The following is a 26123-nucleotide window of genomic DNA, read 5'->3' on the forward strand; positions in this document are numbered from 1 at the left end:
ACAATTTTGTCTAAACATTTTTATTTGGAAAATCTAAAAGTTAAGCATGTAGGTGATTTACACTCTGAAACTAGTAATAATTTCAGAAAATTATCAAAGTACTTTCAAAGATGTTCTAGATATTGTTCTAGTGTCATGAATAAATGTGAGAATTCAACCTTTAATGATTGTTCTAATATGTGTTTTCTATCCATTCTGGCACACAATCAGTGCTTTTTGAGGAAGTGCATCCTTTCTGGTTTTTCAAGATTTACTAAGGAAATTGACTTCCATAGATAATTGTGCGGACACATTTCTATTTTCCTCTCAGGGTAACAAGATCAATTATTTTTCAGACAAGCTAATTAATTCTCTATTCAAGTCCTGAGAGAAGTGTGTGTTTAAAGGAAACACACAACAAGAGGTAGCTATTTATTTGAAAGTATTCTAAGAACTTCTGTTTTCCTTGTTTGCAGGAGAACTGGAAGTGTTTCAGAAAGATGGGGAAAGAAAAATTCAGAGTCGGCAGCAACTTCCAGTGGGGACAACCTGGGGACCATTCGCTGGGAAGATGGACTTGAATAATAATTCATTGGTATGTTCATGGTCTGAGATGGTCGACTCAGTCTTTTGCCATGCTTAGAAATGATCTCTGCTTGCTTCTATTTGAAATCACTAAAATAACAGTTTGTTTTCACTTTTTTATAGAATGCAACACTTGGAAATTTTCCAAGTGTATTGTCTCTGACAGTAATATATGGAGAATTTAGAGGGAAACAGGTTATTCATAGTTAATGGTTGGAAACTAAAGTAATTTATAAGGTTATTGCTTTATCTGCTTAGCCAGACTAACACTGTTCACATTTAATAATATGTACAATTGCCTTTATTTTTAAGGTGACACAAATTAATTGTCATACTTTACAGGTTTACATTAAGAACAAGAAATAAACAACTTAATTATTCCTTGGTAATAATGTTTGTACCTTTAAGAGCAAGGATGAATGATTAGTCTTGTAATTTTTATTGCCAGCTGTTTTGTAAAAGTTCTGAGATCAGAAAGTCTATAACTTGGTAAAATCAGGTGGATAAATGTATTAATTAGGTGTTTGAAAAAGTACAGGGGAGATGAGTAGTTTCGAGCTTCATTACTTAATTGGGTGTATTAGTTTCCTGTTGCTGCTAAACCCAATCACCACAAGTTTTGTGGCTTTAAACAAGATTTATTATCTTGTAGCGTTGAAGGTTGGAAGTCCAAAATGGGTCTCACTGGGCTAAAATCGAGGTGTCTGCAGGATTGCATTTCTCTTTTGGAGGATCTAGGTGAGAACCTGTTTTCCTCCCTTCTCAGCTACTCAGAGCTGTCCCAGTCCTCGTGGCTCATGACTCTACCATCTTGAAAGGTAGCAGCAGCCTATCTCCCATCCACATTCTAATTCTGACTCTCAGCCTCTTTCTTCTGCATTTAAGATGTTTATGATTACATTGCGTTCACTTGGTAATACAAGCTAGTTTTTCTATTTTAAGTTGAGCTGATTACCACCTGTACTTTTTGTTTGCTTATTTAATTTCCATTTGCCACATAATGTAACAACAACAAAGATTCAGAGATTAGAATGGGGATTTTTTTGGTGGTACTATTTTGTCTATTTAAGTCATATTGCTTGAACAAAGTGATAAAATTGGGAAGAAAAATGTTTCATATTCCTTAGGATATCCAGAATTTGTGTGTGAGTGTGTGTGTACTTCTTCTTTTTTTCCATCTAGTGAAAATCTTTCTCTCTAAATGTCATTTATATAGGAAGTCTCATAGCTGTTAAATGATTTGATATATGCTGTGGGGACATAGAAGCTACCAGGGGTTTTGACAAATGCACTTGATTCAGCCACATTGCATTCCTTATTCAGTTTAATATGTGAAAACAATTCCTTCTTTGCTTTATTACACGAGGAAAACTGATATATGCAGATCTCTGTTTATTCAGTGCCATTTAATATCACAGAGTTTATTGGTTCAACTCAAATTAATGATTGGAATACATAGGAAATATTTGTGTCACCAAACTTTTCAACAAAATGTGCGATTCTATGAGTACGTTTCTTACTTCCTAAATCTATGTATGTATCTATAAACAAGTGAGATTGGAGATTGCACATGTATTTAAGGAGCAAACACAAGTGAACTGTATAATCCAGACTAGATATTTCATAATCTGGGAAGTTTATTTTCAGTGGTCCAGTGCAACTGCTTCAAAAGGGTTTGATATGTGGCCTCAGAAACACTACATGTCTAATCTGATTGCATTGCATTGATGGACTGTTCTGTTGATTCCTTTCAGAGTAAAATATTAATTATACTTATTTCTCAAGTAGATGAGTGGTAACAAACACAAAAGGGAGCCTGTGTAAACATAAGAGGTTAAGTGCCATTTTAAACTCACTTTATCTGGGGTTTTCTATTTGTGCTCTAGTTGTGCTTGAAGAACATTCAGTACAGCAAGATATTTATTTATCACTGTATATCAGATACCAACAAAACTTTAGTAATTTATATTTCCTCCAAGGTGTACTGTCACTGAAGTAGCTATTATAGTTGATCCTAGAGATGATGGACATTTTCCTGTTTGCTATACAAAAAAAATACAGTATTTGATTAACCCATATATCATTATCTGTGTGGATATATAGTAGTCTAATTTTATGACATTCTTACCAGACACTAAATTGTGATGTATGGGAAATAAGCCTAGTTGTGAAAGTTTAATTTTTCATTGAAGTAATTTCCTAAATGTCACCATTTTTTGTTTTAATACTCATATACCATGTTAAAGTTGTTTATGCTATAGTTAAATACTTTAAAGGAGTCAATTTATAGATATGAAGTTACCAGAATTTTTGATAATACTTGAAGAGTTTAAAGACTCTTTGAAATATTAAAAATCAGTGGTATTTAATGATTGTATATAAAAACAATTCTTAATACCTGTTTGTTTCTTTTGTCTTAGGGTTTAAATAACTATTTACTTAAATATACATAATATACATCTTTAGTATAAAACTTAGCTGCTTCACTAAAATATACTTTAAATTTTGTTTTCTTTTTAAAATAACATTCTCTTATAGCATATACTATAATTTCATGCCATTGAAACCTACTAGTATTATTATTGTTACTACTGTCACCACTCTACAACAATTCGCTAATATATGCTGCACCCTTAAGCATTTATAGACACTGTATGGAGAATTGAAATAGATTAGCTCATTTAATCCTCCAAGCAAACCTACAAATTTAGGTCTAATTTAACATATTTTACAGATGATAAAATGAAAGCTCTGACTTTTGATCCAGAATCTACAATTTTAAGAGACTATGCTATACTACCTCCTCACTATAACATCTGCAGCATGATTGGAGAATGATAAAGCTATCAGAGATAGCTTTAGGTGACTTCTAAATTTATCAGAAAAAAATCTAGAGAAAGTATGGAGTCAGAAATTTTTTTACTTTGGGGAAGATATTGCTTACAATACTTGGCCTACTTGAGCAATTAACTCAAAGACTTCAACTTTATTACTGCTGTAATTGTATCATGAAGATATATTTCATTATAAATACACACACACACACACACACACACACACCATAAACCCTTTCTTACTCAACCTTGAATAAAATTTGGATTAGCACACTCTTAAATTGCTTATTCGCCAACCAATGTGATGTTACTCTGCTCAACCTCATGGTGTTGGCTCAGGAGATTCAGCACACTAATTAATCCAACACAGTAATTAATTGAGTCACCATGCCAGATGTCAAATCCTTTTTATATCTTTCAAGTCTCTATCTTGAAGTGTGTTAGCAATATGCCACCTTCTGTAGGAAACCTTTTCAGATCCAGCATTTGGGTGTATATAGAAATTTTTGAGAAATATAAGCTGTCTAGAGACAATAAACAAATGAAGTTGATGAAAGTTATTCTTAGAATCATATATCACACTGAGATTACAAAAAGAATCTTTGCTCTCCAGCTTATTATCTGGGTAGGTACCTAATGTGTCTAATAGTAGTTGCAGCAGCATAGTAAATACTTTAATTGGGCCTGGTATGGGTCAAAATGCTCACATGTTTTGTATCATATTTAATTCTTATAGAAGCATAAAAGAAGAAAGTTATCTTTGTTACAGTGGAGGAAACTTCTGCTTTGAGAAGTTAACTAATTAGCACAAAGTGAACTCTGTCTGATCCCAGAATCCTTGCTGCAATCTTAGAAATACTAATACAGGCATTATATTACTACATTACTTAGAGGGTTTTGAGTAAGGTTAAATGAGATAGCATAGCTGAGTTTTCAAAAATATTAGTTACTGTTACTAGACAGTCATCTTTAGAAATGTATCTTTGAAATCAATCAAGTTCAGATCTCAGAAGATGCCCCAAATTAAATAAGTTAACACGGTAGGTCTTGGTGTTTGGGGATTTTTCATGCCTAAATGTGGTTATTTGGCAGGGGGTCTGTGTTGGGACTCCCAAAAGAAATAGAACCAATAGAATGTTCATGTGTGTAAAAACAAGTTTTTCAAAAAAATTGTCTTCTGCAAATTAGAGAGGTTGTTGAATACAAAATCTACCAAAGGGGCTGGCAAGCTCTAGACCCAAGAGAACACTTGGTGCAGATAGTCTGAAGGCAAACTATTGGAGAATTCCCTCCCGTTTGGGGAGGCTAGTCTTTTTGTTTAATTGATTGAATAAGGCCCACCCACATTATGGAGGGCAATTTGATTTACCCCATGTTTACTGATTTAAAATGTTGATTTTGTTCCAAACATCCTCTAAGTTGACATATAAAATTAGCCATCACTGGTTACAAAGGTCTGTGACACCTTCTCAGTTTCAGTTTTTGAGGTCCAACTTTATACCCCAATATTGTTTGCCAGTGAGTGAGTGTAGACTTCTTTCCAGCATCCCACTTCAAGGTTGAGAAATGGCTTAGGTTACAAGCTATCATGGTGGCAAAGCTTGGTGGTGTTGAGGACCTTGCAATTTTATTCATTGGAAAACCAAAATACTTACAAAGAAAAAATGCTTAAAAGTATGTTAATGTTCTGCTTAATATCTTGTTTGGTGGTAATTCAAAGTTTCTCTTTATGTTTTGTTCTGTTGCAATTATTCTCATATTTTCTCAAAGATAAAGACCCTTGTAAATCTTATCTACAATAGCACAGTGCTACCTAACACATTTAAAATAATGATGATTATTTGGAAGATGGGGTAACTAGAATTCAAGTAGCATTTGCCCTCTTTGGCTTTTGACTATACCAACTTCCAGTCACTAACTAGAGTGGATTTAGCCAACTGCCAGAATCATGCAATATGCATGCTTAATTGAATATATATAAATAGCAAATTCCAGATTACTTGCTACATAATAGTAATTCATCACTACCTGTTAAATTCCACAAATGGAATTTGATTAAGAAAAATCCCCTTTCATTCTGTTCAATTAGAATAGAACTTTGATTTTTCCCCACAGGGCCTTTGTGACATTAGTTCTACCAAAAGGAAATATACATACAAAGGGCCCTATAGAAATTTTATTCATCAAATAATTAAGTCATATATCTATAAAATTGCATCAAAATGGTTTTAGCATAGTAGTCTTCATTAAAATGTGATTGAGGAAAGAATTAGAACATCTTGAACCACATCATTATAATTTAGAATTATTAGATGACTTCATATCTCTACTTTTAGTTCTACCTCTTCAAATATTCATCTTTCATTTCACTCATTATTAAAATTTTCAGGTTCCATTCTGTAACTATCCTGTAGCAAACAAACCCCTACTCATGTGTCTACCACATTTACATCTACATTCAAAGGCTGCTTAGTGGGAACGTCTGTGACTTTTCTACTTGTGATCAGTTTTTCCAGCCTCAAGAGCAAACTAAAAGCAAGCTTGGCAAACTGAAAGTTGCTGGAGAGTTCATGTAACCAGTGTTAGTCCCCAACCAGTGATGGACAACATGCTGATGGATAAGCACCTCTACTTCCTCAGTTCCAAGCTAAGATCTGAGATATGTCTTGCACCTTACCCTAGAATTTGCCATTAGGATTGAGCTCCGTTTGGCTTAGTAGTGCACTTCCATGGCCCTCTTTTCCTTTTCTGTTCCCTTCCATATCTCCCTGCTGGAGTTTTAGGAAATACTTCCCAGTTAACTACTGATATCTGAATCAGTCACAGGGTAAGCTTCTGGGAAGACCATAAGAAGGCAGATATAATAATTGAATTTGAAAGCAATATCTAAATTATTGTTAAGATTCTAGAAGATGTAGTTGTGTTTGGTCATTTACTACTCAATTTTGGAGCACTACCACTGGCATATAATAGGTACTCAAGAAATGCTACTTGAAATAAAAGTCTAGTCCAGTTGAATTTATTCACCAAGAGCAATCTCACTGACCCTGTTTATATTCTCCCCTCTTTCCCATCTCTGTGGTATAACTTATGTTTTGCTGATGCATGATTTTGCATTGGGTCTTTTAGCATGACTTTCTGTTGGGTCTTACATTTCTTCTCATTGATGTTGACATTGTGAATGATATCTTCCTTCTTAATATTCACTTTAATCTGGGCCCCAGACTACCATACTTTCCTGCTTCTCATATCTTTCTGGGTCTTGGCTCTTTTTAATTTAACTGTGCATGTTTCCCAAACCACTTCTGGCCTTTCTTCTCTTCTCCCTCTGTTCCCAGTGCCTCAGGGAGCTTATCCACTTGCAAAGCTGCAGCTACTAATTTACAAATGACATTTAAATAAAAAAAAAAATCCCTAACCTTGGCTTTTTACCCTTTCTTTAATAGCATATTTCAACTGTTTTGTGAGATTTTCCCGCTTAATTCTTTCAACAAAACAGTCACAAAGAGAGTGTATTATTGTTTCTACAGATGGTCTCTGTTCTTCTCCATCATTTCCAGCTTCAGTCATCTTTGATCCTAGGGCTCTGTATCTTTCCTTCCTCCGCAGGGAGTTCACTCATTGAGTTATCCCATGTCTTTTCTGCATATCTGCCCCTGGCTCTCTCAATCTGAAATGCTTGTTCACATATACAGTATCAAATATACACCTCTGTCCTTTTTTGCCTGTAACCATTACCATCTCTTTTTTCTTCTATTTAAACATCTTCCAGGGTTCTCTTTTTACTCCTAGAAAATACTGTTAACTTCTGCTTTCTTAGTTTCTTTCTGTTCTGCTCTCACTGTTTTAGTTGAAACTTCCTACTTTTCTCCCTCGATTATCACTGTATCCTTCTGCACTTTTGACCTTCCTTCTTTTCTGTTTTTTTTTTTTTCACACAGATCATAGTAAGTCCTCAAAACAATATTTGTCACTTGACAGCTATGCTTAAAATCATCCTAAAGGGTATGCGAGAATCCAAAATTACTTGTAACCTAGAAAGGCCTTTCTGATACTCACTTCCTCTGCTCATCCCCTTTTCCACTCTCACTGAAGCTTCAGTCAAGCTGAGCTACCCGCAGTGCTCAGTGGATACTCTTTGAGCATCTCTGCATTTGGCCAGGCAGTTTTATCCTCCTGCAAAGCCCTATGCTTCCCCTGCTGCCCTGCCTCATTATGCTAACTCCAGTTCTTACTTAAAGACTCTGCTTGAGGTCATCTCCAAAGCAGACCTTCACGGAAACCTTGGTCTGAAGTACTTCCCTGATACCACTGGTGTACTTAAATAAGGGCACTGATCACAAAATTGTGAATTCCAGTTCACTTATCTATCTCCCTAGCAGACCATATACTTCTAGTCTTTTATCCTTGTATCCCTCCCACCTTGAACAATGTCCTACTTGTAGTGAGAGCTCAAACAATGACTTCTGAGTAATTGAGCAGCTTACTGATTTCCTTTCACTTTTCTCCAGTATCAAGTAATGGTACACACCTCTCCTTAGGCAAGACCTCTGCATCCTCCCTGAAACTTTATAACTGTTTCTATTTCTTCTGTGGTCTTGCTTCCTCTGCTGCAGTCAGCAATGCAATGGCCACAGTAAAATATATATATTTTGCTTCTTTTATTTATTTATATACTTATTTGTTTATTTTATTCTAATGTGAATGGAAGGTTCAATAGGGCAGGGAAACTATGTCTTTTTTCCTCAGTTTTTACCCAGTAAAGAGTTATACCCATGATGATTTCTTGATAAATATTGACTATTTCCTTGTAAGATTTGCAGCCCTTTGAGGCAGTTAGGGAGAATGAGGTGTTGAGCCCGTTGTGGCAATTATGATTTGTTTACAACAGAATCAGTTTTAGATCCCTTGCTATGACATGGGTGAAGGCCAAGAAGGTGTTCTGCTCTACCAAGCTTTCTGTGAAGTCTCATCCAGCATCACACTTTCCAGTGACAAACCATCTGGGAAATTCCATCTGTCTCTGCTTGGAAACTGAGGTGGCAGTCGCCCACTGTGAGCAATTTTCTATTAACTTCTTGGATAAGATCAGTCAGATTTATACGGAATTGATGGGAACCGTAAGAGCAGGGTTGTTCCAACGGAAGACAAATGTACTGATTCCTCTAATTGGGCTTAAGCCAGTTTCATTCACAGATGCCCTTAGGTCCTAGTAGTGCAAGGACTTCTAACCTTTTTAATTGTACCCTGTTCCTCTTGGGAAATGTTGGTAAAATTCATTATTGATGGAGGTTGTAGATTTGTCCCTTAGGGAGGACAAGATCCTGGCTTACCTTATACTCTATCTACTATGTGTAGAATTAATGGAAACTGAGTAGAAAGGGAAGCTGCTCAAAGAAGACATGAAAACAAGACATTTAATGTATCAGAGTCTTGGAAGATGATGAGTTGATCTGACTTTTAGAATTTGTATCTGTATGCATGGGTGTAGGAGAAGTGCTGAGGGAAAGAGAACAGGCTGCTAGGGAGGCTCAAGTCATTAATGACATCCCTTAAAGAATGAATTAGAAAGGAATAAACTAAACACCAAAGAATTACTTCACAATTGTGTTCTCTAGACACAAAATAAGGAGACCAACTGCTTGTTGATATGGAGGGATGGATTGTATGCTAATGCAGGCATAGTAATGAAGTTGGCAGTCAATGGAATAAGATTTTCATATGGGAAAATAATGTTGAAATGAAAACAAACTATGCCTTTTTTGATGATAATCTCTCACCTTCAAAATGCACCTTTCTATGTAGTTTGTCTGCTAACCTCAGTCTCCTTTTGAAATACTTTCTGTCCTGATGGTGAAGTATTTCCAGGTTCTTTACATTTGGGATTTAAAGATAGGAACACAAATTTGCAATAACATACAATATGTGGACAGTTTTATTTGTGGGCCCAACTTATTCTCTTGTGCCTGAAATTTAAAGGCATTTTGCCTTTGTGTTGACACATTGCTAAACTATTTACCTATACTTAGGCCCAATTTCAATAAATAAGAGGCATCTTTTACTTTGCTTAAAATTATTCATGGCTCCTTTTCTCTAGAAATTCAATAACTTTAATTGAAGATGATTTTTTCATAGCTATTAAAATGATTATTAGTGTTCTGTTGCTAATTTCATTAACATCCAAAAGAAAGAGTTGTTCATCTCATAATGTGATCAAAGATGCTCTACTGAGACTGTGTATGAAGTTAAAGCTAGTGATTAGCACTACCTTTTCCTCAAAAGGACGAAGCTGACTATTGGTGGGAGCTGTCACTTTGCAAGTCTTTTTCTACACATTAGAATCCTTTACAGGAATTTTCTTGATGCAGATTTCACTGCTCCTATAACTGCTGTCTGTTTGCCAGTAGCAGTCATTAGGAAGGCCTGGGAGGGGAGAGAGGGTCAGATTTGTAAAGTCCTTGCAGGGGAGTTCTTCACCATTTTGAGTAGTGAGGAAATGGTTTCCAAAGCATTTGTCTTCATAATGCAAATTTTAGAATATAAACCGCTATTTTTACTGGAGGAGAAGGTAAAAAAGATGAAAAAATACTTTGAGGAGCAGTGGTTTAAAAAGTTGATCAAAATTGTGTTCTGGTATTTGTAGATAATTCTGGCATGGCTGCTAATGTTTACCTATCTGACTTTTTTGAAAAATTTCCATTCAACAGCTATTTTAAAATAGTTTGGCATCGTGCACTTGTTTGTTATCTGCATGATTATGATAAATATCATTGCTATGTTATGAGAATTTAGCAACAGTCTCAGCTCTGCAATATAATTAGTACATTCAGTAACTTGGAAACAGTAATGGAGAGAATGGACATGGGTACCGTTTTGTAATCCTTTAGTTTGGTCTTAAAAATCAAAATTATATGAGATTAACTGTTTCTCAAACATTCTTAACATATTGGATTCTGTACATTATGTTCTTATTAATAGGTAATTCTTAGAATCATTATTTAACTTTAGCCCTCAGTATGCATTGACAATGCTTGTTGCCTTGTAAGGTTTGTGACTTGATTCAAATCATTCCTCTTAAGCTCTGTGTTGACGATGTAAAATAGCATAAAAAGTGCTGTTGTGTATTTGTGAAATTATTTGAGAAATTATCTTTTTTTAAAAGATTTATTTTATTTATTTGACAGAGTTACAGAGAGAGGTAGAGACAGAGAGAGAGAGAGATCTTCCATCTGCTGGTTCACTCCCCAGATGGCCGTAACAGCTGGAGCTGTGCTGATCTGAAGCCAGCACCCAGGAGCTTCTTCTGGGTCTCCCATACTGGTGCAGGGGCCCAAGGATTTGGGCCATCTTCTACTGCTTTCCCAGGCAATAGCAGAGAGCTGGATCAGAAGAAGAGCAGCCAGGACTAGAACCGGCACCCATATGGGATGCGGGCATTTCAGGCCAGGGCGTTAACCCACTGTGCCATAGTGCCAGCCCTGAGAAATTATCTTTTTTTTGGAAACTAACATCCCTTTTACTTGTTAATTTAAATTTAGAATTTAAAATTTTCTTTTTATTAATCATTTACTCTTACATCATCTTTCTCATAAAATCTTTGCCCTAGTTTGACAGAACTGAGCTTTATTCTAATAATTTGTGTATCTTCTATGCTGTTTTATGTTTTATATTACTTTTTATTCATTATTTATTTAATTAAAAGAGACAGACAGAAATAAATGGCCTATTTGTGGCTTCACTCCCCAAATGCCTGCACCAGCCAGGCAGGGTCAGGGTAAGACAGGCCAAAGCCAGGAGCCAGGAACTCAATCTGAATCTCCCACCTCGGTGGCATGCACTCAAGTATTTCAGCCATCATCTCTGGTTCCCATGGTATAAATAAGCAGGAAACTGGATCTGAAGTAGAGCCCGGACCCTCTGATATGAGACACAGGTGCACCAAGTAATGACTTAACTGCTGTGCCAATCACCTACCTCTACTTTATATTTAAAAACTCAAGAAAGCAGTCAAGCATGGGATTATGTATGTGGCGTGCGTTTTTTTCTTATGCTCTTTATTTTCAATTTCTGCAGCTGAGAAATATAAGCACAGCTTATGTAGATGCCTTTGGTATAATGTCCTCACAAAACAGCAGTAAAGACAGAGCCAGTACTGTGGTGCCATCTGAAGGCCCAGCTAGTGGAGGATCTGTTTACAAGTTCACTCAAATGGTTGTTGATTCAATCCTTCGCCTATGGCTATCTCTGGGAGGCTGCTAGTTAACATGGGAGCTGGAATCCCTCTGAGCGAGCAAATGAGGCAACAAGAGAAGGAGCCCAAGACCCAAGCCTCAGATATTCTGTAACTTTATTCTGAAAGTGGTGACCATCACTATTGCAGAACTGGAATTCACTGGGTCTAGCCCACATGGAAGTGAAGGGAATTACACATAGCTTAAACCAGAAAGTGCTAGATGACTGGGACACCTCTCAGAGGCTGTTTACCACAAAAGTTAGCTTGCCTAATGGTTATTTGATGCAGAATAGGAAGAACTTTTAAATCAAAAGAACAATGCCAGCGATCACAAAAGAAAATTCAATTAATTTGAATGGGAAAATGAAATCATATACTATAAATGCTCATGACTAAAATCAAAGATTAATTAGGAAGACATTGTTAAAATAAGTTATATTTTCTTATTTTTGAAGAAAATTATGGTTTTCCACATAGATGGTGATCAGTAATGTCTTGATTAATTTATTTAGATGTTAATTTTGCAGCTAGAAAGAGGTGCATTATAATATGAAATATGATTTATATAAAATCTAATGGGGATTGGGAAGCAGAAGCAATTTATTTGCTGAGTGTTTTTTCTCTTTCAGTAATTTTGAGGAACATATACTAACACACTGTAAAGATCAAAAGTGGGAAGGAAAGTATGGGAAAGAGCCCATGATGGGGTCAGAATAGCCTGATTCCAGTCCCGACTGTTATTACCCAAAGTGGATGTGCTATCTTGAGTAATCACACATGCTTCTCAGTTTCCTCATTTATAAAATAGGGTTATTACACCAGCCCTACATCATACAGTTTTTGTAAAATTATATAAAATTATATGCATTTAGTCACTTTGAAAAATATAGGATTGTTATACAAACCTAGATTACTTTGTATTATGCTTGTGAATAGAAGGTAGATTTTTGATTCCTTTAGCTCCTGAAGCAGTACACCCAGCTTCTTTTGTCCTCTCTCAGAGCATAGTTGAAAAGCACTTTGACTGTCATCCTATGAATATATCTTCATACACATGTGCACATGTGTTTTATACACACCTGGACACACATACTTATTGATTAGCTAACATGAGCATTACCAGGACTTGTAGCCTAGGAAAGTGCAAGCCATGTACTGACAGCATTTGTCATCTAAGTGGACAATCACCACAGGAACAGAGGAAAAAAATACATGTATTTTTAGGAAGAAAAAGAAAGGTTAAATGGTCAGACTGCTTTTTTGAATTATCTTGGGTTCTTTGTGTTTTCTTTTTTGTAAGGAATTTTTTTTCAGAAAGCATTTCTCAAGTGTGATGGGGGATGTCAGACAATTGGAAAAGTAATTTACTCAGTATGATTCAGTTTTGAGGTAGGTTTATATTTTAAAATATTAACTCAATTATTTCATTATTTGTGGCATTTTTGAGCTCAGTACAGCATGGAGTGAACAAGGTAGTCATGATGCACTGTGAAATGTAAAGACATGACAATAGAGTTCAAAGAGCAAAGGCATCCCATGTGCCTTAATTTTTATCTTTTATTAAGAAGGCAAACACATAATTTTGCTCCTCATCACCCTGCATGTGGTCAGCATCATCTGAGGAGCAGCAAGTGATCCCTGGGGTTCTGATTCTAATCTCAGATGTGGCGTTAACTTCTCCTCTGAAAGCCAGTGCTGCTCAAGCACACGTAGCATACTCATCCATCTAAGAATACTTGCTTATGTCTGTGTGTGCATCTGAGACAGGCATCACAGCCCAAACACACGTTGCCTTCAGTTTGTAAAGGAAAAAAAAAAGGTAGCCTCTGCCGTCCTTAAAGAAGTTCAGAGGGGATAAAAACAGTTTGTCCTGTATCTGAATGTGTTCATGCAAGGATCCTAGACAGTTTGATTCTTGCTGAATTCCTTCAAAATGTTATGCAAATGACACCTCCTCTAGGGGCACAGACGTGTGCAGAAGTCCTAGCGTCTGCTGAGACTGGAGGAGGAGAAGGGGCGAGGGAGGAAGAGCATGTGATGAAAGTCAAACTGTGGTCCGTTCATTCATCAAGTGGAGGCATTCTGAAAAATGTTTCTCTTTGGTTGCAGCCATCTATTTTTTGGTGTTAATCTCCGCCCTGTGGCAGGGTTTTGCGAAAGGAAACAATGGGCAGTTGTATCACTCCCCCGCTTCCCCCCAATTGTTGTAGCCCCTGTCAGAAGGCTCCAAGGATGATGCAGCTCTGTATCAGCCTGATAAGGGAAAAGAGGATTCAAAATGGCTTTGGAGAGACTCTGTGGGAGTAGAGTGTGCCGTTTTTGGACTAGAGGAGCTATGGAATACAGCAGAGGCCCTTAATGGAATCCTAAGGTTTTGGTGCCAGACCTTCTGCTGCTTCTTGAAGATTTTCTGTGAAATATTTGGATGGTAAAATTCTGTGACTGTCCGAGGCTGAGGTTCAAGATGCTGTTTTAAGTCTAAATTGGCTGCATATTCTGTGATTAGTCAATCCAGGTCAGAAAGACCAAAAAAGGTGAAAAAAAGAGAAAACTTAAGAAACATCCTAGAGTATAGATAAGTTCACATGTTATCTGCCAATAATGAGTTTTCAAGTCATTGTCATCATGAGCTGTACACAAACAAAAAGTACATTTTACATACTGTAGGTTTCTATTTTATGGCTAGATGAAATATGAAACTATCGTTTATAAAACTGATGACGTTTTGACAGGCTCTTGGTTCAGTTATGCTGTTTTTGAGCCTAAAGTACCTTTGTTATTTACTGGGACTTTTGTAAGGGGATAACTACTATTTTTGCTCCTATTTAAAAGAATACACAATAAGGGGCTGGTGATGTGATGCAGTAGATTAATCCTCTGCCTGTAGGGCCAGCATCCAATATGGGTGCTGGTTCTAGCCCTGGCTGCTTCTCTTCTGATCCAGCTCTCTACTATGGCATGGGAAAGCAGGATAGGATGGCCCAAGCATTTGCACCCTTGTACCTACTTGGAAGACCCGGAAGAAGCTCCAGGCTCCTGGCTTCGGATCAACCAGCTCTGACCATTGCAGCTATTTTGGGAGTGAACCAGTGGATGGAAGACCTTTCTCTCTATATCTCTCTATCTCTCCCTTTCACTGTCTGTAACTCTACCTCTCAAATAAATAAATAAACTCTTAAAATACACATTAAATGCTTCAAAAATAATTCATACAGTTCAGAAAATTCTAAGTGAGATCTAAAAACTGACATCTAAAATAAAATCATTCTTGTCCCCGAAGTTAAATTAATTAAATAAATAAATAACAACAAAGACAGCTAAAGCTCCAGCAAAATAGAACCAATATTTTACAGCACACCATGATAATATATACAGACAACAGTTAGTGAAGGAGGCCAAAAAAGTTGACATCAAGTAAATATACTCTTAACTCCTAACTCTCTTTAGGTTTATAGATACATCTGTAGTTTTGTTTCTGTTTTCATTCATTCAACTATTGGTCTGATATTTTATGAATTAACATATGGGCAAAAAGAATTTAAAACAAAGTAGTTGTCAGGTGGAAGAATGATAGGCAATGGCCTTGCATTCCATGAGTAGCACAACACTTAACACTTAGCTAGGAATCTTAGCCACCTGCAGGTGAGGGATCTCAACTCTGCCCAGGCCAGACTGGTACAAAGAAACTCCCTCTTCAACTATGTTTTTATTCTGGTGAGTTTAACTCAGACTCTGAACTTTTGGTTAAAATAACATCCATGTGAAAATATGAAGAAAGATAGAAAGAAAGTGACATATCCTTTAATGTCATTTCAAAACACAAACCCTTCCTCAAGAAGCTCCACAGGTCCAGGTCTGTTTGGATTATGATATTCATACTTTGCATTTGTAAAGCACCTTCAGCTTCTTGTGAAATGGCTATATGCTTTTACTTGAAGTTAATGAAGTTAATTGTTAAGTAACCTTGTTAGAATGGCCGCAGTCTAAACTGTTGAACATTGGTGGCCTAAGAGTCTAAATTGCCTAAGACCCATTTGGACTTGTCTCCATACCAAATTTCCTCATCACATGGTGTGTCTTCCTGGTGGTGTATTTTTTTTTTATTTTTATTATGATCAAATCAAAGTAATGGAATAATCATTTGTATGATTTTAGCTTTTCCCTTATATCTACTAGTAGTTAAATGACTAAAATCTGTTCCTGTCTTTAATGATAATTATATTATAATAGAAGTCTTAAAGGAAAACTTGACTTATATTTATTAAGCATGTGCTGTATCATGTCAACAACTCTATTAAGAGTTGTTTCATTTATGCTGTTAGTCCTTCTAAGTAAAACCATCTAATGAAGTACAGTGCCCTTCTCTTAATGAAAGGACACAAGCTTAACACATATTTTCCTGTCATAAATCTATTATTTTTGATGATTTCTTTATTTTAGCTCATGAAAATATTAAAAATTTCCAGATTATCATACACATACTTTAAGTACTCTACTATGTATCTTAGAACAAGTATAGTGCATTTGAGCATGTAAATCTTAGGATAAAACAATGATGTTTTCTAATTCTTGATCACCTGCATTGCTATAGGAATACTCAATTTAGTTAAAGTGGTGCAGATCTTGTATACCTCTCAAGTTGTAGGGGACAGATGAGTACTCAGTCTTTTCAGTGTTATTTTTGTATCTCCTTAGCTTCTGAGTGCTTTGACAAAAGAAACATGCCATCTTGTTCCAGCTGCTCAGACAGTATCTATCCAAAGAAATGGGTAGTATTCTATTTTAGGTGCATTTTCTTGATAGTTTTCCAGATATCTTTTACTAACTCATGTGCAGTTTCTTAAAGTTGAAAGGAAAGATGTGAGTAGAAAGAATAAAAATAAAGTCCATTTTATCCAATTAATTACTATCTACTCGTTTTGTTTTATTGTATCCCAGTTTCTCCTGAAATGCCTTGTAACGTGAGCTGAACACATTTTACATCAAGCAGTTCAAAGGTTTCATAATGTATGAGCACACTACAAAATATTCATGAAAAGATGGAATTAACAGATGTTCATTTTGGTATGTGTAAAAAATTTTCTGGCTAGCACTGAGGCATATTGGAAAAAAGCCGCGTGCAGCACTGGCATCCCTCATGGGTGCTAGTTCAAGTCCCGACTGCACCACTTCCAATCCAGCTCCCTGCTAATGCTCCTGGTAAAGCAACGGAAGGTGGCCCAAGTACTTGAGCCTCTTCATCAACATGGGAGATTCAGAATAAACTTCTGGCTCCTGGCTTCGGTCATTGTGGCCATTTGGAGAGTGAACCAGTGGATGGAAGATCTGTCTCTGACCCCTCCACCTCTCTCTCTAACTCTGCCTTTCAGATAAATAAATAAATATTCAAAAAAACCAAAAAGACCCAATGATATGGTAGTATAGAGATTAAAGTTTTCAAAAAAGTTTCAAAATAAAGCATATAATTTCATCAAAATATATATTATGAAAAAAACTATGCATGGATTTCAAAATACTTTGCACCAAAATAATCTTATCATTTAATTCCATCTTTTAATGAGCATTTTGAAGTAGCCTAATACATACTTCTTAGAAAATCCTCAGTAATTTCCTACCATATTGCCAGTGTGAGTCATTTTAAAATCTGTATTGATAAATTGTACAGTGATAGTATTTAAAAATTTTTTTTAAGTAGTGAATCTCTCATGATATAACTATTAGATCTCTTGGCCATATCACCAGAATGTTAATATTAATACCATGTTGGTAACAAAGCAGTGTTTTCATTACTGGGTTGTATGGGGACAGTGCAAATTCCACTGCAAAGTGACTGCTCCTAGAGGCTGCTTAAGTTGGAGTTGGGTTTCATAATAAAGCTTTAAAAAGAATAGCGTATAAGGAATGCAGTTGAATATATGGTCAAACTGATAAAAGTGAAGTACCTTCATAACTCCACCAGCATTAATTACATTTTTATTGTTTCCATTGATATTTATAATACTTATTATGCCAATAACAATCTGGTCCTAAATCACTATGAAGTTTGTTATTATTCTGTGTTCTCTTGTTTATGAAATGGTAGGTAAACCTTCTTTGAATATTTTCTATTAGCCATGTGTTATAGGAGATATAATGACATCTGAAATAGCTAAGGAAAAATTGTGTTTTTAAATAAATATTCTGCTTTTTTAAAAATTTAATATCTGTATTTCTATTTAATTCTAGGAAAAACTGTATTTCATTTATGACAACGGAAATTTCCAAATGGGATTCCATACATTCTTCTAAAAAGAGGTCATCTTGGTTTTAAGCATTTAGCATCCAGTATGGCTCTTCTTTATTTTTCGTTGAGATTAGAATATAGAAAATCAGGTTTTTAAGCTTTTTAAAAAGAATTTATTTAATGGAGTCAGTTCAGAACTGTAAATTTCTCACCTTCTTTTGAGACTGTATCACTGGTTTTAAGGATTATTGTCTTTGGTTCTTGTGTCAGGGAGTTGAGAGGTGAAAGCAGTGGGATTGCATTTTCAGGATGCCACATGTGTGCTCTTTGATCTGAGGCGCAGTATGCCTTGGGGAGTAAGTTCAATCTTGATTTCTTTAGTCAGTCATCCACTATCAGGTACCACTGCTCTGATTAGCACGCTGAAGAGAAAGAGAATATCATGGGTGTGTGTTACAAAGATGAAAAATAGTGATGAGCCTGTTGGCATCAGAGTTAGTCACAGGTTTCACTATGTGGCATTTGCTTTTCTTTGCATAAATCCCTTTAGTGTTTTAAAGAACAAAAATCAGTATTTCTATATGAAAATTGATGATTGTTTTTCAGATATTAGTTTCATGTAATCCATTGTTGCAAATGCAAACTGGGAAGAGGATGAGCAGGATGCATTGTGATGCTTGCTAAGAGATTAAAACGTACCTGCACTGGCTTAACCTTCTTTCCATTCTGTGAACCAAGCCAGTGGCTGACCCTTGTTAAATGTTCAGCACCATACTTGTGCTCTTAGTACTTCTTTATTTGGCATTACATGGATGTAAAAATCTATGAGTTCTCTAGATTCACAATGGCCTCAATAGCCAACAATTACCCTTCACAGATACTGCTTTTGAAAGATTAGAGTCCACAGGTATTCTGAATTGCTTCCAGTAGGTTCTCTGTTTGGTCAAAGTAAAAGTGAGAGTGTCTGCAAACATATGAGGATAAATTCTACTATAATTTTATTTAAGTACATATTTAGAGTTTGGCCATATGTATTTTATATTATGGTGTTAAGACAGAATGGAGGGCTGGCGCCGCGGCTCACTAGGCTAATCCTCCGCCTAGCGGCGCCGGCACACCAGGTTCTAGTCCCGGTCGGGGCGCCGGATTCTGTCCCGGTTGCCCCTCTTCCAGGCCAGCTCTCTGCTGTGGCCAGGGAGTGCAGTGGAGGATGGCCCAGGTGCTTGGGCCCTGCACCCCATAGGAGACCAGGAGAAGCACCTGGCTCCTGGCTCCTGCCATCGGATCAGCGTGGTGCGCCGGCCGCAGCGCGCTAGCTGCGGCGGCCATTCCATTGGAGGGTGAACCAACGGCAAAGGAAGACCTTTCTCTCTGTCTCTGTCTCTCACTGTCCACTCTGCCTGTCAAAAAATTAAAAAAAAAAAAAAAAAAAAAGACAGAATGGAAGCTCTGAAGGGAAGACTCAAATATTAATAGATAAATAAATTTTGGGTCTTAAGTCATTATAAAATTTCACTAATATATTTTAAAATTAGGTTAATTATTCAAAATACTAATTTTTACTTGTAACTATGTACTCTTCAAAGAAAAGTGCAAGATGCAGTTGCAGTTATATCATAAATACTTATGGTATGCTCAGGCCATACTGAATTTATTTACTATTTTATTTGACCTTGGTGCTGGAAACAGTTTGTGATAAGATTAAGGTCAATGAGTGTATTATTTTTAGACAAGGTACAAAGTTAACAACTAGTGGTGGTTAGGGTTCTCTCTCTACTAATGATCGCAGTGATGCACTCATCCTTAACGATTATCCAAAAGATTTCTGCACCGATAATTACTTATTTGAGAAAGAAAACACAAACTTTTTTCTCCCTAGAAAAATCTAGACCAAGTGTGAGTAAGAATAATAGTAATGCTAGTAATAATGATGACAGTGTATATAAATCTCCTATGTGGATTGCTGAAACATCCTATTTGATCTTATCTGCTAATTAATTCCCTTATATCATCATTTGCTAAATTTCAATTTTGTCATAGTGCTAAGAAAAGTACATGATTTTTTTTTTTTTAATATAAAAGTAATGACCGACTAAGAGTTAAACAGTACATTTCTGGCAAAAGCACGTGTGTTTCATTAATTATTAACAAATTAAAATACCAGTAGTGAGCCGGCGCCGTGGCTCAATAGGCTAATCCTCCACCTTGCGGCGCCGGCACACCGGGTTCTAGTCCCGGTCAGGGCACCGGATTCTGTCCTGGTTGCCCCTCTTCCAGGCCAGCTCTCTGCTATGGCCAGGGAGTGCAGTGGAGGATGGCCCAGGTGCTTGGGCCCTGCACCCCATGGGAGACCAGGAAAAGCACCTGGATCCTGGCTCCTGCCATCGGATCAGCGCGGTGCGCCGGCTGCAGCGGCGGCCATTGGAGGGTGAACCAACGGCAAAGGAAGACCTTTCTCTCTCTGTCTCTCTCTCTCACTGTCCACTCTGCCCGTCAAAAAAAAAAAAAATACCAGTAGTATCTTCTATCAGGCAAATATTTATTTTATCTCTGTAATAACCATGAAAGTCTCAGTGAGCAGCAGTAGATTTGCACCATAGACCTTTCAGAAAATGAAATCTACCAGTATATCTATTGTCATTCATGAGTTAAAAAAGACATCCTTACCTTTTTTGTAGATTACCTGATTTCGTTTTTACTATATCAATAAGTAAACAATGAAGTGACCATGGTACAACTTTTGTACCAGGATATAGGAGCCAAAAATTAATGAAGTGTTGCAAGACATGCATTTTAAGTTGAAAAGTTGAAGAACATTTTGCATTAAATGCCTTAGCTACCATGGTGAATATATACTAAAGCTTGGATAAAGACCTAAAGATTATTATCAAACCTTTTCTATTTCTGAAGATAGAGATTAATTTATCAGATCAATGCCTGATAGACTGCAAATAGGAAATGCATTTAACTTCTCTCACTAGCTAGAACTAACCTGTTTATAAATGCTCTAATTAGATTGATGTACAGAAATAACTAGAGTGGGTAAAATAGATTAAAAAAATTTAAATGCACCTGTATCACTAATAAAAGAGCATGTTCCCTTTCCGTGTTCAATGTACTATAATCATTCTATGTTACCCTATTCATTTTAAATCTAGTATTTAAAACTTTGAAAAATGCTTCAGAAATACCTTGCACCGTAAAGTATAATTCTCATCAACCTTGTTTTATCTCACTCAAATGTGTTTAGACCCCCAGTAGGCATGCTCTTTCCTGTGCCAGGATCTATTAATGATAATTACTTAGAATACTATCCCCATTCTGTGATACCATCACATCATTGTGAGGAAGATTGTGATCTTATCCCAGCCTATTCTGTTTAACTCTGACACTCCTTCTATTATAGTGTGGCTTTGATAAGATCATGCCTGTTAGGATCAGACATTAGTTGGAATCAATATTTGAAAATGTGCCTGTTTTTGCTTAATAGTAAAGTTAGTGTGAGGATTGAAGTGAGATCATTTGTTGGATGAGATTATACAACTTCATCATGTCAAGGATTCTTTCAAATACTTTATGTTCTAAAGCAGAAAATGAGTTCTTGAGTTAACCATGTTTTCACCAACCATCCATCCATCTGGATGTTTGAGTCTAAGCTTTTAGGTAGATAGATACCCTAAGCTGATGAAAACAAAACAATATTTTTAAAACTGGTTAGTTCAGCAAAATAAGTTTGTAAGAATGAAAAATTATATTCATGACTCTCCATTAATGAAATTGAATTAATTCAGTGGTTCTCAACCAGGGATACTTTTGTCCCTGAGGGACACATGGCAGTGCTTAAAGATACATAGTTTGATTGTCAAAACCTGATGGAGGAGAGGCAGGAAAAAGTTCGCAGTGCTACTGCCTACTAGTTAGAAGCAAGAGTTGATGATGCACATCCTGTAATGCACAGGACAGTTTTCTACCACAAAATAGTCTGGCCCCAAAGTCAGTAGTGCCAAGGCTGTGAAACTCTGATCGAATATGTACCATGGATGTGCCAAAAAGTATGGGTGTTTGGCAACAGCAAATTTCACTTTTTAATTTGCCCAGGAAAGGCAAGGACTGCAGCCAGCCATCTGGGCTGCTGCTTTTCCTGGTGAGCATCATGTGACACCTTTGTAACTAAATAATTCCTTTAGGCATACACATCAGAAATCTGGATAGCTGTCTCCCAAGTTATGCTGAATTGAGCTTTAGTTAGGTAGAAAAAATAAAATTAGAATCATCTATGTAATGTATTTGGTGTTAACAAAGCAAAAGTTTTTTGTTGAATAATATAATCCAGATTTACAACTTATTATTTTTTGAAATTAGTGAAATATAGAATGGAATATTCATATTAGTCACTCTCAATCTTTTCCAATTTTATTGAATTTGATTTCTATCTGATTACATATTTTGCTATATCTAGTATTTGATTATATACTAGTTATATATTATTTGATTACATAATCATGTATGAAGAAGCAGCATTGTGTATTATGTTTTCTTGTAATATCTGGGCAATTCTTTTTAACCAAAAGATGTTTAAAGGAGGAAATAACAAGTTCCATTTTTTTTAATCTTTCTGATATTTACAGAAAATAATAGGCAACAAACCCACAATATGTTTCTGAAAAATAAAGTAGGGGATGTCTTTCTTTGGTTAATAGATCTTGTAAAACTGGGTTTTGGGCTCTTTCATCTGCCAGGATAGTAAAAAGTAAGATTTCCTTCTTGTATTATTTAGAGTTCTAACAGCTTTTTTCCAGAGTACTCAGATGGGAGCAGCAGAAACAGGGTAAAGGTGCCAATGGTGGCAAAACCGTGCAAGATGAGCATGCTTCTTTTGATGAATGGTGGCTTCCCAGAGGAGCAGAGAATAAACAGATGGGTGGGAGTTCTCATTTGGAAGAAATGTCCCCAAGTAAGTGGGAGGAGGACTCCACCGGGGTCAGGTTGAGGACTTCCTCCAAACTCGCGTAACCTATAAATTCATAGCTCACTTTCCACCCTTTTTAATAGACATTATGGAATAACATCCTGGCAGACCGCTGGGTTCATAAACCCTGAAAGAAAAATTATTTGCAATGCTTAGAATGTTTATGAGAAGGTGGCAGGTGCAACAAATTTGTTCTGCTTTATTTTTAAACTTCCTTGTTAAATAGGTTATCATATTTCTCTCTTTTTTTGTTTAGTGTTACATTTTTTAATGGACCTGGGTTGTATTTCTGCATTTTTAGCAGCTAAGTACCTATACAAATGTAAATATATTATATATTAAGTATTGAGAAATTCTTAATTATAATATTGTGTGAAGTATACTGTGAACCAGTGTAGCATAATTGTCAGATTAAATGTTTTTATAGTTAACTTTGGAAATACAATATTAATTCTCTTCTTAAACCTTTAATTTTCTTCTGATGTTTCTTAAACTATGCTTTTATATCCCTAACAGGGCATATCTGAGCATATATATTCTAAGAACAAGAAAAAACACATAAAAATATAGTGCTTCCTCCTAATAATTCTGGATTGAATGTGCCAAGGAAAAAAGCTAAAATGTATTTATTTGCTTTGATAGTTATGAGGCAGAGTGAGGCAGAGCAAGGGAGAGGGAGAGTTACCATCCACTGTTTCATTCCCTCAAGTGTCTACAGTGTTTGGTGTCAGGCTGCAGCTGAGGCCAGAAGGCTAGAGCCCCATTTTGGTCTCACATACGGATGACAGAAGCCCAGTTAGTAGAGCCTTCCATGCTGCCTCCCAGCATTTCCAATACCAGTAAGCTGGATGCAGGTTTGAATTCAGACACCCTGATGCGAGACACAGGCATCTTAGCTGTCATCTTAACCACTAGGCTAAACAGCCACTCTACAAGCAGAGAATTCAGTCCCTTGCATAGGTTTCTTTTACTCTTGGTATTAAAGCACACACACACACACACACACAAAATAGCCTGGATTTGACAGAGTTAAGTAAACTAAAAAAAAAAAAAAAAAAAAAAAAAAAAACTCCTCATCATTCCCAACCCTCTATTTCCCAGTACTTCCCAGTCCAGCAAGTTATTTCTTCTTATAAAACAAGATAAGTCCTCTTGTGTTTGTGTTTGATGGATTAACAACAGAAAATTAAAGAATTTTACAAAAATTCCAACTTGGCAAATAGTAGCAACCCTTATCATGCAGAGACCTGATAAAACTCTCTGATAAAGCAGCCGGGAACCTAGTCTGGACAATGTCTTGGAAAATACGAGGTTTCTGACAGTGGTCTGTATCTCAGTGCTTGAGTCCGGATGATCAGTTAAATGCAAACATCACTTTAGATAATAGAACTGTTATTTGTAACTCTGTGTTTCTGTCTTAAAGGTAAGACATTGGTTATGATAAGGTACGTATGTTTGTAAAAACCATGTAATGGGGCCATGCTCTTTATCCTTCTTATCACTTTCAAAAGCAAATGACCCTTTTTGGGAAGGAAAAATATGATGGAATAAATAATACTGGTCATAATTTAGGACAGGGAAGCATTGGGACCTCATCCAGGCCTGGCGGTGCTTCACACTGTAATCCTCATAAATTATCAACTATTTAATATTTTAAACCACATGATCTGACCTATATAGAGATTTATTATTTTTGTTTTGGACTTCCACATTAGGCATGAATGGTTCCTTAAAGAAAGAAACACAGAATAGTTGTGGTGAATAATACTACCTAAACCTTAACTCAGTGGTTTCATTGTTTTTACTTTGTTTTTCAATTCCCCCATTGGCACTAGCAGCCAGCACTTTCTACTTTCCTCTTTAAAGGTCTAGAATCTCTAAGTCCTGTCAATCTTTTTGCATACATATCTGGTGAAATTGTGTGTGTGCTCTGAATGTGTGTGGGTTGGTAGAAAATAGCTATGTATTTTATTTTATTCATCTATTCATTCACTTGGGAAATATTTATTGTTATCTAAAGATGTGCAAGATATGGTAGTAGGCATTGAAGATTTTCAGTGTACTTGAAATATATGTTGAAATGGTTATCCTGGAAATTATATTGTCTTGGGAGATACAGACAAATAAATGGGCAATTACTACACAGTAGGCCATTAACAATAGGGAGTGCTAACTAGAGAAAATATAGGAGGCCACAAGAGTACTTAATATGGGTTTAAGAACAGAAAACAATAGAAGTGATATCTAAGGAAAGGCCTGAAGAGTGACTAGGGATAAATTAGCATATGAGTATTTCTGTGAATTGGAAGTTGTCACAGCTTTGGAGGCAACATGTAGGTGTTCTTGTGTTTGTTTATCTGTTGGGGGTTGGGGAGAAGCAGAATGAGGGTGTGGTATTAGGGATGGCATTAAACAGAGAACATAATTAATGTGCAAGGGCCTGCTGGGCTAAAGGGAAGAATAAACTTCAAGAGCAGTTGAACTGCCCAGTAAGGATGAAATAACTGCTTAGCCTGACTTAAAATATTTCAGTGAGGTAGTTAATCATCAGCCTTGTTCACTTCAAACTTGGTGCAGATTATTTCCATGCAGTGTTTTGTTTTGTTTTGATTCACCAGTGGTATACTTCTTCTCAATGTTGTCAAAAGAGATTAGCCTTGGAAATAAACAATCCTCTCCCACGTCCTTTTATTCTACAACTTCCATGTTTTTTAGATAAATGTATTAAACCAAGTTTTTCCAGATTTCATATTGGAATTGGTCCAATATCAAAACATATTTGAATTTTTGACCTTATTGTTTGAAGTATTTAGCTTTTCAGCCATTCTACACGGGTATATCACAATCCCGACACCCTTTTTAGTTTTTCTGATTTTTTTTGCTGACATGGACAATAAGAAAGTTTTTCCTGTCTTCATGAAGTTTACCATCTAATTAAAGGCATATCGAGGGTAGATATAACTATTTTATATCTTGTGTATTGAGGTGAAAACTTTGGGCTTCACACTCTTAGAGCCGAATGGTCTTTATATGGAATAACAGTGAAGATGGCATCTCAAAGCACTAAAATAAAGGACTGTTTTATGTATAAGCAAAAGAAATACCCTTTATTTCAAATTCAAAGATGTGGGCATTATACTATGCTATATTTAACATCAGAACAGTCAGAATACCTTCTGCATGAGGATGCATGCCAAGTGCAGTTTTTTCCTATGATAAAACCAAGAAAAAAAAAATGATATAGTGAAAATGCTGACTGTCCCTTACCTTGTAAAAGTTCTAGCAGGTATAACATATTCA

At 36.2% G+C, this 26123-nt stretch overlaps 1 protein-coding gene across 2 annotated transcripts in view; it reads left to right on the plus strand.

Moving 5' to 3' along the window:
• ZFPM2 (zinc finger protein, FOG family member 2) overlaps nucleotides 1-26123 on the plus strand; it is a 507451-nt gene that overhangs the window by 253800 nt on the left and 227528 nt on the right. For both annotated transcript variants that reach the window (XM_008255815.4, XM_017341487.3), the window contains one exon: nucleotides 456-574. In XM_008255815.4, the coding sequence (XP_008254037.1) occupies nucleotides 456-574 (119 nt within the window). The remainder of the gene's footprint in view (nucleotides 1-455; nucleotides 575-26123) is intronic.

Source organism: Oryctolagus cuniculus, chromosome 6 (assembly GCF_964237555.1).
Source record: "Oryctolagus cuniculus chromosome 6, mOryCun1.1, whole genome shotgun sequence".
NCBI lineage: Eukaryota > Metazoa > Chordata > Mammalia > Lagomorpha > Leporidae > Oryctolagus > Oryctolagus cuniculus.